Raw genomic sequence first — 22,390 nt, forward strand, 5'->3', positions numbered from 1 at the left:
GTACCACTCTTGTATGCTTGAAAAGCATTCACTTGTTCACTTGTTCCCCTACATTCACTTTGGTCATGTCCCAAAGTTCCACAATTCTCACATATTCCACTTTGAATTGATGAAGATGCCACCATGGCATTAACATGTTGCTTAGGTGATTTGGAGGCTTCTTCAAGTTTAGCATAGCCTTATCAAACTTCAAGTTGATGGTATTAATATGAGCACTAAGTTGAGCACCCAATTGAGTAATAGAGTCCACTTCATGCTTTCCTCCTCTAGTAGCCTTTCGAGGTCTACTATATTGTGAGTTATGGACCGCCATTTCCTCAATCTTGTTCCATGTTTGATTATCGTCAACTTCGGTGAACATACCATTTGATCCCATGTTGAGAATGTTTCGGGAGTCTTCATAAAGACCATTCCAAAATTTTTGTACCAAAAACCACTCGCTAAGTCCGTGATGAGGACATGAGCGATAAGTTCCTTTGAATCGCTCCCAAGCTTCATACAAAGATTCTTCGTCCCTTTGTTTGAATCCCGTGATTCGGGCTCTTAGCATGTTAGTCTTTTCCGGAGGGTAGAAGTTTTTGTAGAAAGCAAGTGCCAATTTCTTCCAAGAGTCAATACCAAGAGTAGCCTTATCAAGGCTTTTTAACCATTGTTTCTCGGTACCAATCAAAGAAAAAGGAAATAAAACCCATCGAATTTGGTCTTGAGTCACTCCGGTTTGTGAAATCGCATCACAATAGTCACAAAAAGTCTCCATGTGAGAATGAGGGTCTTCACTAGGCATCCCCCCAAATTGGCTTCTTTCGACTAATTGGATGAATGCGGATTTTGCAATGAAATTACCAGTCAAGTAATGTGGTGTGGGAGTACCATTGGGTAGGTTCTCCTCGGTTGGTACGGAATGTGATGAAAATTTAGGCATTGTGGGTTGATTTTGTGTTGTGTTCTCCTCTCCTTCTCTTGCAAAAGGGTTGATGAACTCAATAGTATTTGGTTGAATATCCACAACCTCACCAATACCTCTCAAAGTATTTCTAGTAAGTCTTCTATTGTTTGTCAATGTTCTTTCAATTTCGTGATTAATGGGTAACAAATTACCTTGTGATCTTCTAGACATGCAAAATATCAAACAACTCGAAAACAATTAGAACAAACCTTGAGGAGTTTTACTTCCCCAATGCAAAGAAAGACAGAAACAATCAAAGAAAATCAAATCAAGTTAACATCGTCCCTGGAAACGGGGCCATTTTTGGTCGGAGTGTATTTTCGGTTACTTATCGTTAGGAGTACCTAGACCAAAACAATATTTATAACTTCATAAACTACTCTACTATTAGTAAAGAGGTATGTAAAGGTCAGATCTCAAGGGACGGGTATTGATGTAGGATTTTCGATTGCAAATGGTCGTGTCTAAGGGTGTCACAATTTGGGTTGAGATAAGAGATCACTAAACTAAATAACAATGTAAATAAAGAAGCAAGATGATTAAAATGAGATGAAAACAATTGATTAAAAGCACTAGGGTGTCATGGGTTCATAGGGGATTCATGGGATTTGATCATACAAACATGTTTTCTACTAGATGCAAGCAATTATTGTTGTGATGGGATCGAGTTAGTGTATATCTTACAATCCCTAGGAAGGTTTGGGTCCCGGAGCCGAATCGATTAGATTGTACAACACCTACAAGTCGACTTAATCCTCCCTATCCAACTATATGCATGATCTAATGAGACTCGAGTTGGTTTATGTCTTACAAGTCTCATTGAAAAGATAAGTGATGGGTAAAAAATGCAAGGATTCGTAGGCTGGCATTTCATCAAACATAACATGTGCATAAGTTGAAAACACAACAAGCAAACAAATTAATTATGAAAGCATATTAGATTAAGCATGAATCAATCCCCATGTTGGTTTCCCCTAATTCCCCATTAACCCTAGTTAAGATGACTACTCACTCATTATCAAGTTTAACATGGTAACAAGGTTGTCAATCATACTAGGAAGACAAAACAAGATGAATAAATGAAGATGATTAACAATAATTAAAAAGGGATTAAGAGAATTATACCTAATGATGATTCCAAAATAATAAGCAAAGAATAATAGAAGTACTTGATGAATGATGGAAGGTTGTCAATCCTCCAAATAAACCCCAAATAATCTTCAATATCCCAAAATAAATGATGAACAATAGAGAAATTAAGGAAATGAGATTTGTATTAATGCTTAATTAAGAGTTGATTATAAGATTAAGATGAGATTAGAATAACATAAAAAGAGCATAAGAAGGATATCATAATCTAATTAGTACAATGGGGTATTTATACTAAGGATTAGGTACATAAATTAGGGTTACTAAGGGCTTAAATGACGATTAAGACCCTTAAGAAAAGTTGAGGAAGTGCTCCTCTCGAAGGAGATGCTCATCTCCGCTTCGCTAGTCCTCTTGGAATATGCTCATCCCGAGCAGATTGAGGGAGGGACGGCCTGCACTGGAGAGGAATCCGAGCGGCTTTGGGAGGGCGACGCTCGGATTGAGAGGGGCCAAGACGAGCGGATTGGCCACGAGACGCTCGGATTGTAGCAGGCCAGGACGCTCGTCCCGTGTACTGCGACGCCCGGATTGTTAGCCAGTCAGCTTCTCTTCTTTTCTTTCTCCAACAATCCTCAAGGATCTTGTTAGAGATGCAAGGATCTTCTCATCATTTCCCATTTACTTCATTATTTACGTAGGCCTTCTAGTCTTGTCTTCCCTTTTATGCTTGGTCATTAGATTCAATCAATTTAGCTCCATTTTGCCATAAAAATGCAAGGTTTGCACTCCTCTCCTACCAAGGAAACAAAACCTCAAAGAATATGCAAAATGAAAGACTAAAGATAGTAAATGACCCAATTATGCACTAAAAAGCATAGGAACGAGGCTAATTCGGGGACTAAATATGCTCAAATATTGGTCACATCAAAGATTTTATTTTGGGGGCGCCTTGTTTCCACCTTCAGTCCTTGCCATTGTTCTTCTCCTTGTTAAGAATGTATCAACAACCAATGATTTGCTTGAATTCTTCTAGTATCCTCAAGCTTCAATGAATCCCAAATCGATTTAGGATTTTTTAAATTTTCCTTGTAACCCTAGAAAATCGATTCAATCTTTGAGGATTTTAATGTTTGAATGGCTTCTTGTTGATAAAGGAGTAATTTGATTGTGTTTTGAGGAAGTTTGGATTTGATTTGGGTGAATTTGGTTGAGGAAATTGAGTTTTATGGATGAAGGGATTGAGGTAGTCGAAGGCTTGCTCATTTTCATTAAAAAGATATTCAATAGAACTTTGCATATTGTGTTCTTCATTGTGGTGACTTGAGTCAAGATGGTCACCAAAGCCTTGGTCTAGGGTCATAGCATTACCAATATAAGGATTGACTAACCCTTCAAATTCATCATCCCATAGACCACACACTTCATCTACTTGCTCCCCAACAATGTTATCATGAGTTGACAAGAGCAACTCTTCTTCCTTGTTGTCATGGCCAATGAGGCCTTCTTGTTTTCTTGTCATGAGTGGTGGTGAGCTATTCAAGCTCTCATTCTTGTTGAAACTTTCTTGCTCTCCGGATAGAGCATCTTGAGGTTTATCTACTTTCTTCTTCCATATGGGTGGTGATTATTTACCCATAGCTTGGTCTTTGCATTGAGATGCCAACTTCTTCTTGTCACTTTCTCGGCTATAATGATCAATCTTGAAACATGGCTCATGTAGTCGGGGAGCTCTCATGGTTTTATCAAGGTTAAAAGTGATTGTCTCATCCCCTACTTCAAGTGTAACCTCTCCATATGTCACATCAATCACCGCTCCCGCGGTGTGCAAGAAAGGTCTTCCTAAAATGATAGGAATGTTGGAATCCTCCTCCATGTCTACAATGACAAAGTCTACCGGGATGAAGAATTTGCTAATTCTCACGGGCACATCCTCCCATACCCCTAAAGGTATCTTTGTTGATCGATCCGCCATTTGAAGAGTAATGTTGGTGCATTTGAGCTCTCCCATTCCTAGCCTCTTGCATACCGAGTATGGCATGACACTTACACTTGCTTCAAGGTCACATAAAGCTTTGTTGATTGTAGTGTCGCCAATGGTGCATGAAATAGAGACGCTTCCCGGATCTTTAAGTTTTGGAGGTGAACTTCCTTGAAGAATATCACTACTTACTTTAGTGAAAGCAATAGTCTCAAGCTTCCGGATGGATTTCTTCTTGGTAAGAATATCTTTCATGTACTTTGCATAGGCCGGAACATGATTTATCAATTCCGTGAATGGGATTGAGACTTCTAAGTTCTTCACAATTTCCATGAACTTTCTAAGTTGTTCATCAAACTTAGGCTTAGCTTGACGACTTGGAAATGGAAGTCTAATCACAATAGGCTCTTTCTCTTTAGCCTTCTCTTCATTCTTCTTCTTTGAAACTTCATTGGTGGTGGGTTCTTCTTCCTTAGAGTTCTCCACAACTCTTTGCTTGTCACTAGCATCCACAATATCTTCCTCAATTTGCTTCTTTGGCCCTTCATACCTTGTACCACTCCTCAAATGGATGGCACTCACCGACTCATATCTTGGGAGATTACCTTGAGAAGGTAATTGCCCCTTTTGTCTTTCAGAGCTAGAAGATGCTAATTGAGATATTTGGGTTTCCAACATTTTGGTGTGGGCTAGTATGTTGTTGATGGTGATGTCTTTTGCTTGGCTATCTTTTTGCATTTGGGTGAAAAATTCTTGTTGATTCTTTTGCATTTGGAGGACCGCTTTTTGAATATCAAAGCTTTGGTCATTGGATTGATTGTATGGAGGTTGATTTTGATAACTTTGTCTTTGATTGTAAAAGGGTCTTTGAGCTTGATTTGTCATTGGAGGTGGGGTGTATGTTGGTTTAGCGTTTTGGACATTTTGGCTTTTGTATGAAAGATATGGATGGAATTTGGTATTCTCATTGTAATACTTGGAATAAGGGGTGCCACTCTTGTATGCTTGAAATGAATTCACTTGTTCCCCTACATTCACTTTGGTCGTGTCCCAAAGTTCCACAACTCTCACATACTCCACTTGGAATTGAGGATGATGCCACCATAACATTAACATGTTGTTTGGGTTATTTGGAGGCCTCTTCAAGTTTAGCCATGGCCTTCTCAAACTTCAAATTGATGGTTTCAATATGAGCACTTAGTTGAGAACCCAATTTTGTAATGTAATCCACCTCATGCTTTCCTCCTCTAGTAGCCTTCCGAGGTCTACTATATATTGCGAGTTATGGACTGCCATTTTCTCAATTTTGTTCCATGCTTGATTGTCATCAACTTCGTTGAACATTCCATTGGATCCCATATTGAGAATGTTTCGGGAGTCTTCATATAGACCATTCCAGAATTATTGTACAAGAAACCACTCGCTAAGTCGTCCATGGTGTGGACAAGATTGACAAGTGTCCTTCAATCTCTCCCATGCTTCATACAAAGATTCCTCATCCCTTTGTTTGAACCCGGTGATTTGGGATCTCAACATGTTAGTCTTTTTCGGAGGATAGAATTTCTTGTATAAAGCAAGTGCCAATTTCTTCCATGAATCAATACCAAGAGTAGCCTTGTCTAGGCTCTTCAACCATAGTTTCGCGGTACCAATCAAAGAAAAAGGAAATAAGACCCATTGGATTTTGTCTTGAGTAACTCCGGTTTTATAAATCACATCACAATAGTCACAAAAAGTCTCCATATGAGAATGAGGGTCTTCACTAGGCATCCCCCCAAATTGGCTTCTCTCAACTAGTTGTATGAATGCGGATTTGGCAATGAAATTACCGGTTAAATGTTATGGTGTAGGAGTACCATTTAGTAGGCTCTCCTCGGTTGTACGGAATGTGATGAGAATTTAGGCATTGTGCGTTGATTTTGTGGTGGGTTTTGTATTGGGTTATCCTCTCCTTCTCTCGCAAAAGGGTTGGTAAACTCAATGTAATTTGGTTGAATGTCCACAATTTCTCCAATACCTCTCAAAGTACTTCTAGTAACTCTTCTATTGTTGGTCAAAGTTCTTTCAATTTCAAGATCAATGGGTAACAAGTTACCTCTTGATCTCCTAGACATGCAAAATATCAAACAACTTGAAAACAATTAGAACAACCTTGAGGAGTTTGAATTCCTCAAGGTGATGAAACACACAACTAAAGACAATTATTGAAAATCAAATCAAGTTAACACCGTCCCTGGCAACGACGCCATTTTTGGTCCGAGTAAAATTCATCGTTAAAAGCTACCAACCAAAACAATATTTATAACTTCACAAACTACTCTTAGCAAAGAGGCAAGTAAAGGTCGGATCCCAAGGGACGGGTATTGATGTAGGATTTTCAATTGCAAATGATTGTGTCTTAAGGTGTCAGAATTTGGGTTGAGATAGGAGATCAACTAAACTAATCAACAATATAAAAGTAAGGTAATAAAAACAAGAAAGATGATTAAAATGAGATGTAAACAATTGATTAAAGGCACTAGGGTGTCATGGGTTCATAGGGGATTCATGGGAGTTGATCATACAAACATGTTCTCTACTAGATTCAAGCACTTATTGTTGTGATGGGATCGAGTTGGTGTATAAGCTTACAATCCCTAGGAAGGTTTGGGTCCCGGAGCCGAATCGATTAGATTGTACAACACCTACAAGTCGACTTAGTCCTTCCTATCCAACTATATGCATGGTCTAATGAGACTCGAGTTGGTGTATAAGCTTACAAGTCTCATTGAAAAGATAAGTGATGGGTAAAAAATGCAAGGATTCATAGGCTCGCATTTCATCAAACATAACATGTGCATAAGCCAAAATCACAACAAGCAAGCAAATTAATTATGAAAACATATTAGATTAAGCATGAATCAATCCCCATGTTAGTTTCCCCTAATTCCCCATTAACCCTATCTAAAAAAACTACTCACTCATTATCAAGTTTAACATGCTAACAAGGTTGTCAATCTTACTAGCAAAGCAAAACATGATGAATAAATGAAAGTGATTAACAATAATTAAACAAGATTAAGAGAGAATTATAACTATGAAGATGATTCCAAATAATAAAGCAAAGAATAATAGATGTACTTGATGATTGATGGAAGGTTGTCAATCCTCCAAATAAACCCAAATAATCTTCTAATTACCCAAAATAAATGAAGAACGGTAAAGAAATTAAGAAAAGATTAAGTATTGATATTTTTATTAAGACTAGATTAAGAGTTAATTACAAGATTAAGGAATGATTACAACTTGATTAAGAGAGCATAAAAATTAATTAGGAATTGATACTAATCTAGGTAGTACAATAGGGTATTTATACTAAAGATTAGGTACAAAGATTAGGGTTACTAAGGGCTTAAATGACTATTAAGTCCTTAAGAAAAGTTGAGGAAATGCTCCTCTCGAAGTAAATGAGCATATCCGTCATGCTAGTCTTGCCACGATCCGTGCGTCTTGAGATGCGGTACGGGCTCTCTAAACTATGATCTGAGCGAATCGCCTGGAAGACGCTCGGATCCCGTAGCTGCAAGACGCTCGTCTTGGCCGAGATACGCTCGGATGTTGGTGAAGGGAGACGCTCGGATCGTGTCTGATCCGCTCGGATTCCTTGGCAGGCAGCTTCTCTTCTTTTTCCTCCTTCACAATCCGCAAGGATCATTTCGGGGATGCAAGGATCCTTTTATCATTGCTCATTTCACTTTATTATCTACATAGGCCTTCTAGTATTGTCTTCTCTTTGATGTTTGGTCATTAGATGCGATCAATTCAGCTCAATTTCACCATGTAAATGCAAGGTTAGCACTCCTTTCCTACCAAGGAGACAAAACCTCAAAGAATATGCAAAATGGGAAACTAAAGATAGTAAATGACCTAAATATGCACTATAAAGCATAGGAAGGAGGTTAATTCGGGGACTAAATGTGCTCAAATATGAGTCACATCACACCTGCAAAACAAAAATAAGGGCAAACCTACCCAAACCCATCCAGCAAAACACTTCACAAAAATCGCAGAAAAAAAAACCGACTCGCCCTTCTTTTCAAGCAAAAGACGAGTCGGAGCAACATCAAAAATTACAAAAAACCACCCAACCACACAAGGTCCCGACACAATTGGGCATTTTTCACAGCTCGAAAAATGCAATTTTATGCCAATTCGGACACAAACAGGTCAAAAATTCAAAATACGACCACAACAAAACCACGTGATTCAATCACGTCTCAAAGTGACCTAACCTACCATTGGGTTCCACTTTAAGACAAAATGGCCCAGTTTGAGCCCAAACAGACGCTTATTTCGTCAGCATAAGACCGTCTCACAAAGGCAAAAAATTTAAATTTTACCCACAACGCCCAACGAAGGTCCAACATGGCAAAAACGGTCTTCCCCGACTACAAGGCAACCTAGTGGGGCACACAACTCAAGGAAACAAACACGGCATTGTGAAATAAGATGAACTCTCGTCTCATTCACGTTTTTTGCTAATATAGAGCGAGAACGGGGACCAAAATACAAACTAAAAGCACCCCTATACTCCTAAACAGGTTTCTAACCTAATGCAACCATCAATTTCACTCGAAAATGGGCCAAGCAAAAACGCCCAAATCGATTTTCAAGGGGTTAAGGTTTCTCCCTAAATCAATTAACAAAAAGGCAAACAAATTCAAATGGATTCAAGAGGATTTACATGCCTTGAGATGACATAAAGATAATGGCACGAAGACAAGCAAACATCAAAGTCAAAAATGGCGATTTTGTTGGGTTTTACGATTTTGTGTCGAAGAATAATACGAAAATTGCACGGAAGCGGTTTAATAGAAGAACGAACAAGAATGAAAAAGGTATATTTGCTTCGAAATCTATCTTGAAATCGAAACAACGGGATATTTGCGCGATCTAGACCTATAGATTGAACAATGGTGATTGAATCACAAGACCTATTGCTATCAATCGGGTTGGAGTTTGAAACGCCTCAAACAATAACGGTTTCGAAACGAAAACGCGTTCCTATGTTTACAAAACTTGCAAACACGAAAAAGCTTTTGCTTTAATTTTTAATAATTCTCAATCGATGTCAAAATAACATACAACGACCTCTTATTTATACTAAGCTAGAAAATAAATGACCTAGTGCTGCCTTGCTTCACAAGTTAATTTTTCCCTAAAATTCACTTTCCGAAACCGAATATGGCTGAACAATTGCCATATTATTCTTATTCTGAAATTAGGAAATAAAATAAACTAGTAATTAATTACTAGGAAATAAACTAGTCCTATTTGTTTATGGAAACCTTTATTTCTTCTAATAATATTACTACTAACAACAGCTTATTCCGCCTCGAGTTTAGTCCATGAGCTTAGTTTGTGAGATGCTGCATTTTAGCCTCAAGCATCGAATGCTACTTCATCGCCCATCTTTCTTGACCACGACATTTTTGGATCATCCCCTCCCCCTTTGAAAGGAATTGTCCTAAATTATTGTAGTCTCACTCCACATGGATCGAAAACGAACACTACAAGCATAGGAGCGAAATAAATGACGAATACTAGCAACAAACTCGAACATGTACTCGAAACACCTTGAATGCCAATCTGCAACTTATTCGACCCTTTTAATTTCAGCATCCTTTTGTGCCATAGCAGCCTGTGACTTCCAACCCTCCACCCTCCTTGCACAAGTCTTGAAATAATACCACGAACCACTTCAGTTTTACATTAAAATTTCGCCCCTTCAAAGGTTCTTCCAAGCTTGTCTTCTTGATGATTATCAAGAGAAGAATTAAGTCATTAAAAGATTTTATAACTTGAAGATCGGTAACTTCCACTGGCTCCTCCTCATCATAATCGTCAAAAATAGGAGGTGATGTCAAATCAAACTTAACATTCTCCTCGTAGGTGCTTTGACTCGAGAATACTCCCGACATGTCTTCTTCTTTTTGTCCTTTTATTTCAGTTTTTTTTTTCTCTTTCGCGGATGAACAGTACCACACTCGTGAATAGTAACTTTTTTTTTAATTTTTTTTGTAACCGTCACACCTTGAATAACAAGTTACTAGAAATGCTCCTTAGATGAGTAATCAAAACCAATTAATCCTCGAACTACCTGCTCAAGTTTAACCCTTGAACTCCAATCGCAATCAGAAATTCAACTAACAACTTGGCTTTGACATGCCTAGGACCCTCTAGATTAAAGGATATCAAGAGCCGAAGCTCTTATACCACTTATGATATGAAAATTGCGAGGAAGCGGTTTCGTAGAAGAACGAACAATAATGCAAAAGAGATATTTGCTTCGAAATCTGTCTTGAAATCGAAACAATGGGATATTTGCGCGATCTAGACCTATAGATCGAACAATGGTGATTGAATCACAAGACCTATTGCTATCAATCGGGTTTGAGTTTGAAACACGTCAAACAATAACAGTTTCGGAACGAAAATGCGTTCCTATGTTTACAGAACTTTCAAAGACGAAAAAGCTTTCGCTTCAAATTTTATTAATTCTCAATCAATGTCAAAATAACATACAACGATCTCTTATTTATACTAAGCTAGAAAATAAACGACCGAATGCTGTCTTGCTTCACAAGTTAATTTTTCCCTAAAATTGACTTCCCTAAATCGAATATGGCTGAACAATTGCCATATTATTCTTATTCTGAAATTAGGAAATAAAATAAACTAGTAATTAATTACTAGGAAATAAACTAGTTCTATTAGTTTATGGAAACTCTTATTTCTTCTAATAATATTACTACTAACAACAGCTTATTCCGCCTCGAGTTTAGTCCGTGAGCTTAGTTTGTGAGATGCTGCGTTTTATCCTCTGGCATCGAATGCTACTTCATCGCCCATCTTTCTTGACCACGTCATTTTTGGATCAAAGAAGATGAAGACAATGGGGAGCTCCGCCTCCTCGCGTCTTTTTACAGAAAAAAGAAGAGGCTCCTTGCTTCGCAGGATGGCTCGCGCCTCTTTGAGGTGTTCCCTACTTATTCAGCGGAATTTTGGGCTTTGGCCTAATTCCCACGCTATTTTCACAAATTCGATGACGGAATTAAAAACCGTCATTTTTCAAACACAAATACAAAATACTGAAATCCAAATTCGCTATTTTCACAAATTTCAAACGATGGCACTAAAAACCGTCATTTTCAAAAATAATAGTTAAATTCAAATTCGCTATTTTCACAAATTCCAACAACGGAATTAAAAACCGTCATTTTAAAAAATAATAGGGAAATTCAAATCCGCTATTTTCACAAATTCCAACGACAGAATTAAAAACCGTCATTTTCAAAAATAATAGTGATTTTTTTTTGGTGAAGGGTAAGTATATATAAATCAAAAAATAAAGGTATACAAAGTTCTGATCACACTTATACAGCCATCAGTCAACATCTCAACTATCAACTAAAATACACCTCAACTAAACCACAACTAAATAATAGAATCCATCCAGTGTTGATCAGCGGGTTTGAGAGGTTTCATGTTCCTTTTTTTCCATCGTTCCTTAACTACCTTCCAATCTTGGTGCACAATCACGTTGGGTTGAGTAACCTGTTGTTGAATTCTTGCTTTGTTCCTAGCTGTCCAAACAGCATAGATAAGTCCAACATAACATGCTCCTTTAATAAGCTTCTGCAAAACACTCATCCTCGTTCTAGCAGAATACCATCTGATCGTGATCAAGTATTTCAAAGTCTGTTTCACATAGACAGCATGACGCATCCTGGCATATACCCATTTAAATCAATCTGTCTCTTGTAAGAAGTCTTTGTGCAAACTTGCCCAGTCGATGAAAGTAGTTCTAGGTACATTGAGGGAGTTCCAACATAGGAATCTCCAGGAGACCGTAGGCCTAGAAACATGTAGCCATTTATAGCTAGAAGCAATAGTGTATCTTGATGCATTATGTTGCCAAGGATTGTTGATGTAACCAGTCTTGAACACATCCTTAATCTGAACTATTTTCTTCCAGGACCAACTGCAATCCAGAGCTGCTTTGTAGTCATTACAGTCACTTCCTTTCATATATACATGGTTAACCCATTTCACCCACAAATGATATTTCTTAGTGGCTAACCAACATGTATACTTACCTAATAAAGATTGATTTCAAAGGTTGGCATTATTAATTCCCAACCCCCCTTCCTCTTTTGGGGTATAATATTTCTCCCAAGCTATATTGGGAGCTCTTAGATAGGCATCTTTACCTCCCCATAAGAAGTTCCTGCAAATGGCCTCTACTTTATCCATAATTCCAGTGGGAAGGAGGAAAATAGAAGCCCAGTATGATTGCATAGTAGCAAGAACAAAGTTCACCAGAATCAGTTTGCCTGCATAAGAGAGTTATCTTGCTCCTAGTGATCTGATTCTTGCAACTATCCTCTTAATTAGTTTGTTCCCTTCAAACTTGGTCGTTTTTTCGGAAGAAATAGGCACTCCAAGGTATTTAAAAGGGAGGGATCCCACTCTGAAGCCAGAAATGTTGACTATATCAGCAATAAGCTCCCCTTTAACACCATTGAAGTAAATATTGGTCTTATCCTTATTAAGCTTTAATCCATAGGCTGAAGAGAAAGTAGAGAATCCCCTAAGAAGCCACATTATAGAAGATGTAGTGCCTTTGCAAAACATGAGGAGATCATCCGCAAATAAAAGATGATTAAGTTTTATTTTGCCACAAATGGGATGGAATCTAAATCCTTCTTGCTGAGCCACCACATTAAGGATCCTAGATAAATATTCCATGCAAATAGTAAACAGGAGGGGTGACAAAGGGTCCCCTCGTCTTAATCCTCTTTTGCCATGGAAAAATCCAAAAGATTGTCCATTAACATTGAGAGTATATGGGGGAGTAGTAACACAGACCATTATAAGGTGAATGAAAACATGAGGAAATTTCAGACAGATCAGCATTTGATGAATGAAGTCCCACTCTACTGTATCATAAGCCTTTCCTAAATCAATTTTTATCAGGCATCTAGGAGATGCAGCTTTCCTGTTATAGCCTACAAGGTCTTGGCAAATCAAAACATTTTCCACAATGTTCCTCCCTTTGATAAAACCCTCTTGGCTCCTATCAATAATATGGGCAGTACCTCACTCAATCTAGAACGCAGAATTTTAGCAATGCATTTATACAAAGTGTTACAGCAAGCTATTGGTCAGTATCCCAGTACACTAATAGGGTTCTTTGTTTTTGGAGTAAGATTTAAAGTAGTAGTGTTCACCTGTTTCAGCCCAGTATTAAGAAAATCCATAACAGCACCAATAACATCTTTGCCTATAATCTCCCATAAATCCCTATAGAATTGGCTAGTGAATTCATCAAGACCTGGTGATTTTGAAGCAGGGATTAAGAACATGGAATTCTTAATCTCTTCAGGGTTAATTGTCTTTTGAAGAATAGCTTTAAGTTGATCATTAATCACAGGACCAGTTCTTACAGTCGGCTTGTGAACTGGCAAAGTATCTCCATTAGTACCCAACAGCTCAGTATAATAAGTCAAGAATGCTTGTTCAATACCTTGAGGATCTGTGTGCATGAGCCCCTCCTCATCTTGAATTTGAAGAATTTTATTTTAAATTTGCCGAGCTCTAATTTGGTTATGGAAATATCTAGTGTTTTCAACCCCCTCACTCACCCAATCCACCTTAGACTTCTGACTAAGAAAACTAAAATGAGCTTTGGCCAGTGATCTATAAGTATCAGCAGCATCAGATTCTTCTTCCATAAGTCTGATATTGCATGGATCTCTGTGCATCTGTGTTTGTATATCATCAAGCTGAATTTTTGCTATCCCCACTGCCTTTTCAATATCAGAAAATCTATTTCTGTTGAGTTCCTTCAAAGGGTTCTTCAGGCTCCTTAATTTAGAAACTACTTGAAACATGCATGAACCAATGATCTTCTTGCTCCTATGATGCAGTATAATCTCTTTAAAATGTGGATCATTCCCCCCACTTATTAAAGTATTTGAAATGAGGTCTTTTATGCCTAAACACTCTCCTATAGCATATGAAAGGGTTATGTTCATACAAATCTTCAGGTAAGAAAAACCCATAAGCATCAGGGTACAGTTGCATCCATTTCTCATTGATCATAAATCTGTCAAGACGAGAGAAGACTCTAGATGAGGGCTCTTGTTTATTATTCCATGTAAAATAATCACCTTGAGCCTTGATGTCCATAATCTCACAGTAGTCCACACATTCCATGAACTCAGTAATATTAGTCCAATGAACAGGTCTTCCTATTCTCTCATTGAAATCCAGAAGATTATTAAAATCACCACAGATGCTCCAAGGACCATTCCAATTATCCTTGATCCTTTTGGGATCCTCCCAAAGCTTTAATCTTTCCTCCTCCTCATTAGACCTATAAACTACAGTAAACATGAAGGTATTACCAGATGCAGTCTCAGTGATTATAGCAGATATAAGTTGATCAGTCATTGCAGTGATAGTCACAATAAAGCTCTGAGGAATCCAAATAAGCATTATTCTACCCCAGGATGATACTGAATGTTGCCTACCCCACTCCGATGATGGCCTAAAGTAGTTAACACTCAAGTACAATCATGAGTCTTTATTTTAATCTCAACTAAATCAAATAAGCCTGCATTATTTTAATGGAGAAACCTTCTTATTTCTAATTGCTTATTAAGCTTATTCATACCCCTCACATTCCAGGTACCTATATTATCCATTATTTATCTCAAGTTGTTTATCCAGTCTCCCTTCCAGTTTTTTGTTGGACTGTTAAGAACTTCAGCATATGTAGGAGACTTAGGAGCTTCGTGAGATGTAGAAGGTTGATGCTCTTGCCTTACCAGTCTAGTTACCACAATGACAGGAGATAAATAAATAGGAGGTACTGATAGGAACTGCAATGGTAACACTACTACAAATCCAGGCAACTACAACGCCCCTTTAACAACGATTATTCACGAAAATCACAATAGACGTTGTAGAATGTATGGCGCGAATTTTACTAAAATCAATTACAACGGGTATGGTTATAAAAACCGTTGTTATTCGTTTTAACAACGGGTCACACATGAACAACCGTTGTTAATAATTTGGCGCAAAATTGGCGCAAAGTTAGTGAAAAGTAATCACAACGGTTATTTTTGAAACCCGTTGTTAAAACTTATTTAACAACGGGTTTTTTTTACAACCGTTGTTAAAACATATTTCACAACGGTTGTTGTTTAATAACCGTTGTCAATACCTTCCATACTCTAAACCACACAAACACAAGTCTGCTGCAGCCACAAAACACAAACCTTAATACATACACAAACACAAACCCAAAGAAGAATGACCAAACACAAACACAAAACACACACTTTCCCATCGTCTCTTTCTCTCTTTCTCATCGTCGCTTTATCTTCTCGCCGTCACTGTTGATTTCATCGTCTCTTTACGTACGTTTCTGTAATTATCGGGTTTGTTTCATCGTCATTATTTTATTTTTCTAATTATTTGAGTTCCATGTATGTGTTTTTATCGACCATTAGGTTAAGTTCAAAGATCTGCTAATTATTTCATTTCCATCTTCTTTGGCGTCCTTGATACGGATCGAGCATAGTAAGAGTCTTAAGGATGATATCATTCATTTTGTTGGAGTTTGGAGTTTGTTTTGAAAGATTAAGGAGAGGGTTAATTTATTTGGAGTTTGTTTTAGCAGTTAGGGTTTGGAGAATATATTGAGATAATGGAAATGCATGTTAGTTGAGATAATGCAATGTATTTATACTAAGCAATGTGTGGGTTGAGTGGTTTTTTAATTAATATATATGTTAGGAAGTTGTGCCATAATCAGCATCATCATATCTCTCAATCGCTTCAAATCTTATTGACATAGAATGGCAAGAATAATAACTGGATCTTGATGATGACTGATCTATGGAGTTGAAAAAATGGAAGCAAATCAAACAAGCATAACTCAACACTTTCAAAATGATCATTTCATTTAATTTTAAACCAAATACATTACAGCAATTATCAGAAATCAAAAGATGTATAATAAGCCGGAACAACCCCGGTTAAGCGTAAAAAGCGCTTCTCAACCTGCCACCAATCACGCCACTCTGGTATACCGCTAACTTCCGGGTCATTGGCTTCATATTTTGCAATAACAGATTGAATATATGCAAGGACACGACTTGCATGTGGAGATAAGGTTGGAAGAGTACAACTCAACATATCTCGGCTGCGACCAAGTTGCGAAAGTAACAGCCGACGAGGGTATGAAGATGATGATGATGATGAGGCTTTGTTGACAAGCTGGACTGCTTCACGCCTCTTAATCCAATAATTCCTTTGATGTTCAAGGGATGCTTTGATTTGGGTGTTGATCGGCGGGAAGCCTGGCGAGAACCCTCCCATCATCTTCAATCGTTTGTGTAAGCCATTCTTCGTTGTTGATAAAATTAGGGTTCATTGCCATGTTGTTTCAATTAATGAATGTTAGATACTAAAGGATGCTTTAATATTTATAGCTAGTCACATTTATAAGTTTTTTCAAAACCATTGGTAATTAATTTAAGGGATATTCTGCATGCATCGGAATTCTAACGGGCCGTAATTATACATGCATCTAGTAATATTTAATTTAATTTTTTTTTTATTTTTTAAGAACAAACAACAACGGTTATTTACAAACAACCCGTAGTCTTTAGTTATAACAACGGTTTTGTATATTACAACCCGTTGTTATAACTTTCCCCCCAAAATTGAGTCACACTTTCCACAACGGGTTTTTATACTTAAAACCGTTGTTAATAGTTTTAACAACGGGTTGCTTAAGAAAACCAACCGTTGTTACAACCTTTTACAACGGATGCTTTAACAACGTCCGCTTTTTTATATAACAACGGTTTTTGACCGTTGTTATAGCCTGTATCTGTAGTAGTGTAGCAGCTGCAGCTGGGACCCTAGGCTGCATTTCAATGGTTGGCTTTGCTACAGGCCTTCATTATTGTCTCTGTTTAGGCATTGTCCTAGGTTCTTGTTTCTTCATACAAGCAGCCTTATCATGCCCTATTCCTTTCCATAAGGAGCAAATGACAGGTTTCCATTCATATTCAATAGCGACATAAACTTCGGAGCCTTAATCATCTTTGAAGAAAAATCTCTCAGGAAAAGATTGACAAACCTCAACCTCTACCTCTACCATAATAGTGAAATTCAAATTCGCTATTTTCACGAATTTTAAACGACGGAATTAAAAACCGTCATTTTCAAAAAACAGAACAAAGTAGTGAAATTCAAATTCGCTATTTTCACAAATTCCAACGACGGAATCAAAAACTGTCATTTTCAAATCACAAAAACAAATAGCGTCAAATTCGCTATTTTAACAAATTCCAACGACGGATTAAAAACCATCGCCTTAGAAAAAAAACAACACCAAAAAATGGTGAAATGAAAGTTCGCTATTTCCACACAAATTTCAAAATTCAAACGATGGAATTAAAAATCGTAGCTTCCTAAAAAAACAGAATAGCGAAGTTCAAAATTCGTTATATTCCCACAAAATTCAAACAGACGGCATTAAAAACCGTCACACCTTCGAACAGGGTAGTGAAATTCAAATTCATTACTCCTCACAAATTTTAAATCACGAGAAGACGGAATTAAAACCGCTATCTCCCAAACACACATCAAATGGCGGAATTCACATCCGATATTTCTACAAATTCAAACAAAATTCAATAAAAACCATTACCTATCTTCGATATTCGAAATCACCGCCAACCACAAAAGCCAGGCTCGAGCCTATCTCTTTTCGGTGCTACAAACATCCAAAATAAACACCGAAATTCCCCAGCTGGATATCGGAGACCTCCCCACAGAGCCCACTAAATCAACAACCTCTCAAAATAAGCCAGTCCAACATGGCTATTTCCCACAGTTGATCATTCGACCTTCAGCATGGCTGGCAAGCCTCAAAACACACCGCCTACATGGCTGGCGAGCTTCAAAACGCACCACCCTCAACATGGCTGGCGAGCCTCAAAACGCACCTTCAGCATGGCTGGCGAGCCTCAAAACGCACCTTCTACGCGGCTGGCGAGCCCCATCATATCCGCAACATGGCTGGCGAGCCTTTGTGCGCTAATAAGAAACAACTCAAGGACATATCCCGAAGATGACTCAGGTATGACTCCTTCATATGGATGGCGAGCGTTTGTACGTAGTCTAACGGACTTAGAACAACCAGCACGGACAGTCAACAGACTCTAAACTGTTCCCGACGACAGGTCCTTGACTCGTATCCCCGAGTCGCCTTGGCGTCGCCCTTCCCCACGGCAGGTCCTTGGCCCAAATCCTTTCGAGCCGCCTCAACGTCGCTCCAGTCTCTAGGTTGTAATCTTGTGGACACGGGGCCCACCTACACGCCGAGCCGATCTGTCGGACATATAGCAGTCTTTTGAAAGCCACCCTCGGCGGCGTAAAAATGCTTTCGACCGGATCGTTTTAGATCGGTCGGTTTCGTCTCAGTTAGGGTCTCGAAACGATTAAAGATGTTTGGAGTCACCACCAAGCATTTGTGGGATGCTTGGAACACGTTCGAATCCACTTTATACCTCGGTCAAACGAAGCACAAAGCAGTGTTTGACATAGGTATTAAAGATAAGGAATCGTCCCTCTTTAGCATCCTATCTCTAGAGTGACTCTCGTACGCCCTGGATAAGGTCGTCCACTATCCAAAGTTTCTGAGTAAGAGGTGAAGGTATGTATTGGGAAACCCTTTAATCAGACACCCAATCCCGCGCGCGGTAGCGGCCTCTACTGATCGATCTTGGTTGGTTGAATGCAAAAGGTCATAAAGCGGTTTAAATGCACGAATGTGCATCCAATAATTTAAACCTAACATGTGAGAGCTTTCTAAGTCGGTTGATTTAATCCAAGTATCAAGTTGAGATCTCGAGTTGGATTTATGATTGATTTTCATGCAAGACGGAAATTAAACATCCATTTACCAAATTAGGTTTATGGTGCATAACGTGATCCGTTTGTCTTAGTAAGGCATTTTGAAAATACGGTTTTTTAAATGAGCAAGTTAGTCGTCTGATCCGTCCTACATCCGGGTTAGCCGGAGTCGGGATCGTCCTAGAATAATGCTGGTGACACGGCTATCGCAACCCTATCAAAGATAAAACCTAACGGTCTCAACTAAAATATAGCAGAGGCAGTCGAGTATCGAATCCACAGGGAGGTAATGCAACTATAGCTGTCTATTTCTAATCCTATGGTAACAATTGGGGGTTATTTGAAATTGGTTCTAAACTACGAAGTCTGAAGGGAAGAGAAATAAGGCAACGAGTAATAAGAGCAATAAAATATGATTAAACTATCAAGAAGAGAGGGACATGTCGGGATTTCGGTTCACTACGGTAGTCCAATAACTCAGCAGCAAATGACTCAGACGAACTAATGTGAGACGGATGTTAAAAGGTCCTTTCGGTCCACTTTCTATCCTAAAATACCACTAACTTAACTTTCGTCCTCATTAGGGTAGTCTACTGTTTATAGCAGGCCTATTTAGTCCAATCTTTCGATCCAGGATTAATTTTAGCCAGTTTAATGGGTGACATAGAAGCGTGCACTCAACTAGGTCGGGAATTACAGTTAAATTGCTATAGTGACAGAGTCTCTTAATCAGTTCATCTAATTCATTCACTACATCGTCATTTTCCTACCGCAGATTCCCTAATCCCAACATGAAGGGGTTTAGCTACTCATGTTCGTAATTAAACTAACAGCAATTAAATTCTCAGCAGAAGACATAATGAAATAACAATAATTTGCAATAATGGAAATTAGGGCAAGGGAAAATAGAACATAAAAGAGAAATTAAAGCAATAAATGATTATTATTAATAAAGGAAGAGAAAGGATTACAATCAGTGCGAATCCGGCGTAAAGAACAACTGAATCCGAGCAAATAATAACCCAAAGCAAAGCAACAGTGAAAGAAAATAAGTAACGTGCTAAAGTTTCAGTAGTTTGATAGTATGGAAGATAAATAAAAATCCATTAACCTAATTAACTTAGGTTTCAATAGAAAAAGAACTAAGGTTTGCAGAAATAAACAACACACGGACTAATTAAAAGCCCATGCCCGTGAAAACCTCTCAATCGAGTGGATTAAACCACTCGATCGACCAACATCTCAGCAGAAGTTACTCGATCGACCAACAGGTTACTCGATCGAGGACTTGGTCTTGTGCAGCTTACTCGATCGACTAAGGGACAGCTCGATCGAGCGTCAGGGGGTCTAGAAACCACTCGATCGACCAACAAACAACTCGATCGACTGATTTCGTCTTCATTCTAGCTCACGTCCCAAGTGTCTCGTAATGCGTGCCACGACGCTTCCAAATGCAGCATCTCACTCTGGGACAATCCCGTCTCCTCTAAATGCATGCAAAAAGGACAAAAAGGAGTATGGTTCCACTACTTTCGCGATCATTCCTACAAAAAGGACAAAATACACCAAAGTAGCCAATTCGTGGCAAAATACCATAAAAACAATATAGAAATGCATAGAAATACGTGCTGAAATAGGCTAAAAAGACTATACATTAGGCACGTATCAAATCTCCCCAAACCAAACCTTTACTCGCCCTCGAGTAAACTCAAAACTAAACTAATGGAACGGAAATGATAACTCAGAGCTAGCTTAACTTGTCTACTTGAACCAATTTAATGCAACAAAAATCAACAGTTAAAGCCAAGCAGTCAATACGCAAACGAATTATAAGTCGCTCGTAAATAAAGCGACCTATCGACCTTGCAAGACCAACAAAACTGGACTCTCACGTGGTCACTCTTCTCTCATGAAGCAAAGGGCAAATGTTATATGTAAAAGAGGGAAGAAAAGACAGTCACTCACCTAACTGCGACCTACATAACATGCATGCAACAAAAATGAAAGACAATTCAAGTACTAATGCACAAATTCCAACCGATAATAAAGTCACACCGAGGGTTTGCAAATAATATGGGAATAGTGAGGTTCAGGTGAGAAAAGGCACAACAAGTTATGGAAATGTGGAGGTAAGAGCGTCAAGCTAGTTCCTAACAGGACCATAATGAAACCATCCGGATCTCAACTGACTGAAAAACTAAGTACTAGTGCCCTTCAACTGGCACAAAACTCACTAGACTCAAAGCACAATCTCCTCAAAAAATATGGGATAGAACGGAGGAGTCAGACGGTCTCAAACTTCCCTTTTAAAGACACCGTCTGAAACAACTAACTGAAACAAACAACCCTTTTCGATTGTACATCTTCGAACATCTTCTCAACTCTGACAAGAGGGTACAACTATTTTCACAATTTTTCTTTCTTTCTTTCTCGTTCAGCTTTTTTTTTTCTTTTCTGTTTTCCCTTTTTTTTTCTTTCTTTTCTTTCTTTCACGTTTTCTTCTTTTTTTCTTTTCAATACTTACTTTTTTTTCTTCTTTTTCCTCCTTCCTTAATACAAACACCAACTCCAAACAAGAATTACGGACCAAACTGCAATGGAAAACATACCACAAAAGAACATACTAACTAGCTTGACCAGGCAGGCTCAGTTTGGAATGTAGCTAATGGGTCAAAAAGGCAAGTTTTGGCTAATGTGGAGCTAAATGGGTGAAAGATATAAAGAAAGGGGAATTTGCAAGACCCTCCCTGCATGTGACACCAACCACAAACCCGAATATGTGCATTTGACGAGAAATTGAATGTCATAAATGTGTAAATGAGACGAACATGCTATGCAAGGAGTACTACTCTCAAAATTCCTAATGAACTGGTCATGAATGTCACCAGTTATGGCTCTAAAACTCAGAATTTTTAAGTAGTTTGCCAGATTATAGGTCAAGTCTAAACAGTCAGCTTATATTTGAACAGAAATTCGTAGATCATGCGTATGACAAAGCTAATAACTATCAATAAAAGTGCAAGGCTCAAGTAAAATGACAAGTTATAATGCAATTTCATCACGGGAATCTACCGTTCCGACTCAACCTATATGCAAAAATAAACGTGAAATTTTTTTGAATTTTTGAAGTTTTCTATTTTTTTTTTGGATTTTTGATATTTTTATTGAAAATAAACAACAATGCAAGCTGAAAAATTAAACGTGAATGCAAAACAAATGCGATGCGGACTCGAAAAGGATGCAATACCCTCCCCCAAACCAAAACGGACAACGCCCTCGTTGTCCTCCAAAGATACACCAAGAAATATGGGGATGGGAGTATACAACCAACAAAATAAAAATAAAGGAGACGAAATAAACAGAGTAAGAGAACATACAAAACACGAACT

The 22,390-nt window shown here is 38.2% G+C and overlaps 2 protein-coding genes and 2 non-coding genes across 4 annotated transcripts; 2 read left to right on the forward strand and 2 right to left on the reverse strand.

Annotated features, from left to right (window-relative positions):
* The first annotated feature begins 443 nt into the window (after positions 1-443).
* LOC141640314 (small nucleolar RNA R71) lies at positions 444-550 on the forward strand. The gene has a single exon (XR_012542946.1). It is a non-coding gene; the product is annotated as a small nucleolar RNA R71 (small nucleolar RNA).
* A 4,895-nt stretch (positions 551-5,445) lies between these two features.
* Positions 5,446-5,553, forward strand: LOC141640322 (small nucleolar RNA R71). The gene has a single exon (XR_012542953.1). It is a non-coding gene; the product is annotated as a small nucleolar RNA R71 (small nucleolar RNA).
* Positions 5,554-12,404: 6,851 nt separating this feature from the next.
* Positions 12,405-12,929, reverse strand: LOC141640291 (putative mitochondrial protein AtMg01250). The gene has a single exon (XM_074449141.1). The coding sequence runs from the start codon at positions 12,927-12,929 to the stop codon at positions 12,405-12,407; it is 525 nt and encodes a 174-aa protein (XP_074305242.1).
* A 293-nt stretch (positions 12,930-13,222) lies between these two features.
* LOC141640292 (uncharacterized) lies at positions 13,223-14,513 on the reverse strand. Its single transcript, XM_074449142.1, has 3 exons — positions 14,098-14,513; positions 13,703-13,976; positions 13,223-13,609 (listed from the first exon to the last, which is right to left on the reverse strand). Exons 1-3 carry the CDS (start codon positions 14,511-14,513, stop codon positions 13,223-13,225), a joined length of 1,077 nt encoding a protein of 358 aa, XP_074305243.1.
* Positions 14,514-22,390: the final 7,877 nt, after the last annotated feature.

Source organism: Silene latifolia, unplaced genomic scaffold, assembly GCF_048544455.1.
Source record: "Silene latifolia isolate original U9 population unplaced genomic scaffold, ASM4854445v1 scaffold_75, whole genome shotgun sequence".
NCBI lineage: Eukaryota > Viridiplantae > Streptophyta > Magnoliopsida > Caryophyllales > Caryophyllaceae > Silene > Silene latifolia.

Coding starts and splice junctions, on each gene's coding strand:
- LOC141640291 (XM_074449141.1), bottom strand. CDS start 12,929: ATGGTCTGTGTTACTACTCCCCCATATACTCTCAATGTTAATGGACAA.
- LOC141640292 (XM_074449142.1), bottom strand. CDS start 14,513: ATGACTGATCAACTTATATCTGCTATAATCACTGAGACTGCATCTGGT. Junction 13,977..14,097: donor TTTTTCTTACCTGAAGATTT/GTATGAACATAA, acceptor ACTGCATCATAG/GAGCAAGAAGATCATTGGTT. Junction 13,610..13,702: donor AGAAGTCTAAGGTGGATTGG/GTGAGTGAGGGG, acceptor CAAGATGAGGAG/GGGCTCATGCACACAGATCC.